We start from the raw sequence: 2,156 nt of genomic DNA on the forward strand, positions 1-2,156 counted from the left end.
GACGCCGAGACGAGCACGTGACACCACTGCCACCCTGTCTTAGCGTAACGCGAGTCGAGGCGGACGTCGTCGCGGTAGCGACGACGGACGCCGAGACGAGCACGTGACACCACTGCCACCCTGTCTTAGCCTAACGCGAGTCGAGGCGGACGTCGTCACGGTAGCGACGACGGACGCCGAGACGAGCACGTGACACCACTGCCACCCTGTCTATCTTAGGGTTACGCAAAATGATAGAAAGTGACAGAACGAAATGTTTTTGTTTTTCATATGTTGTCCTGAATTTTCAAAAAATATTCATGATTTCCAGAAAAATCACAAATTCAAAAGTTGTTCCGAATTTTTTAGAATGTGTTTTTTTTACTTTGGTAATTTTGTCATTAATTTAAAAAAAAATCATAGTAGATCTATTTAATGATCATTCTAGTTTCAACCAAAATGTTGTAGATCAATTGAATTGAGCATGCTATTTTTTCTTAATAAGAACATATTTCATGGACAAATTAGATCTAAGAGAATTTATTTTTGTGTGCACAAGTAGCAATTAATTTTGGTTGAAAGTCATAGTTTATTTCAATTAAAAGTGTAATTTCCCGCCCACAACTGTACCTGAAAAACCGCTGGCCCAGAAAGGGAATAGGTGAAATAGGAAAATACAGGCCCAAAAGAAACAATATGGAAAGGGAATAGAGCCTAGGGGTGGTATTGGGCCAGCGCTCTGGGCCAAAGTCACGAACAGGTAGAGCGCTCTCACAGCCAGAATCGATCGAGAAAGGGAATAGGACTGCGCTCCGGTTCGCTGAATTGTCGTTTTGCTGTCGGATCGGCCTGGTCGGCAATCGAGCGCGCCGGCTGGGACGCGCGCGCGCGCGTTAGCCACGCCCTAGAGTTACATGGTATAAACATTGACTTTTGTGTTCTGGTGCAGGAATCGATCTGTCACCGCTTGTGGAGCACTACTCTGCACAGCCCAGTATCAGCATGTGCACACTTTTCAACACTATCTGCGACGCGCGGACAGTGGCAGAGACCGGCATCTTCTTCCACGAGGCCGAGCTACATCCGGGCAGCACCATGACCCTGTCTTTCCCAGCGGAGGCGGAGACAGCCATCCTCCCGCACGACGTCGCCGGCAAGGTCCCCTTCGAGAACCTAAGCGACGTCCTCTCCACGTTCCACATCTCACCAGGCTCCGCTGAGGCGGCGCAAGTGGAGGACACCCTGCGCAAGTGCCAGCAGCCGCCAATTGCCGGTGAGATGAAAGCCTGCACCATATCGCTAGAGAGCACTGTAAAGGCCGCCATGGAGATGCTCGGCACCACCATCCAGCAAGGTGGTGGTGGTGGTGATGTGTGGGCGGCCACGTCGACGCTCCCCCGCGCTGGCCTGTTACCATGCCGGGAGTACATTGTCGAGGAGGTCACCAAGCTAGAGGGCACTGGCTACGTGGCCTGCCACAAGGTGCCGTTCCCATACGCCGTCTTCCATTGTCACATCGCGCATACGGGGTATATAGGTTACAAGGTCACCCTCCACGGCCGCGGCGACGACGATGGCCCGGTGGTTTCCTTGCTGGCGTTCTGCCATTTCGACACCTCCCGCTGGACTCCGGCACACCCGGCGTTCCAGATACTGAAGACCCACCCTGGTGCCAGTACCTCGGTGTGCCACTTCATGTCGTATGGCAATCTCGCGTTCGTCAAGAAGGCACGCACAGCCTAGCTTGCCACTGCATCCTTCGTTGCGCGCTACATATGCCAGTGTCGTGCTCTAGATATCAACGTGGCGCTCTTTTTTCATATATGCACCGTAAATGTGTAAACGTGGGCATATGCATCCGTTCTAGTAGCTCCGACGGCGTCTTCTATATATAGAACAAGAATAAGAATGGCGCCATATATAGTTCTAGCTTTGGCATCAGGAGAAAATATAAGGGTGTAGCAATGGTACGGTGTTTGTCCAGGTTTGTTTGGATGGATGTTATATGTAAGTACATGTCGTTAGTGTTGGTGAGTGGGGGCTCCGATCCTACATATTGCTAGCTAGTGCTGGTACATGTCATTGTTACTACTGTATGAAACTTGTGTGGTTGGTCCTGTGTGGCCTAGCTAGCGTCGGGCATACTGTATTATCGTGTTATGTGTATGAATAAATAT

General features: G+C 50.6%; 1 protein-coding gene across 1 annotated transcript in view; it reads left to right on the top strand.

Annotated features, from left to right (window-relative positions):
* Window positions 1-2,156, top strand: part of LOC119270812 (BURP domain-containing protein 13-like) — a 9,386-nt gene extending 7,230 nt beyond the window's left edge. The window contains exon 2 of the mRNA XM_037552868.1: window positions 929-2,156. Within this exon, the coding sequence (XP_037408765.1) occupies window positions 929-1,722 (794 nt within the window). The 3' untranslated portion in view covers window positions 1,723-2,156. The remainder of the gene's footprint in view (window positions 1-928) is intronic.

The sequence above is a fragment of the Triticum dicoccoides genome, chromosome 3A (assembly GCF_002162155.2).
Source record: "Triticum dicoccoides isolate Atlit2015 ecotype Zavitan chromosome 3A, WEW_v2.0, whole genome shotgun sequence".
Taxonomy (NCBI): domain Eukaryota; kingdom Viridiplantae; phylum Streptophyta; class Magnoliopsida; order Poales; family Poaceae; genus Triticum; species Triticum dicoccoides.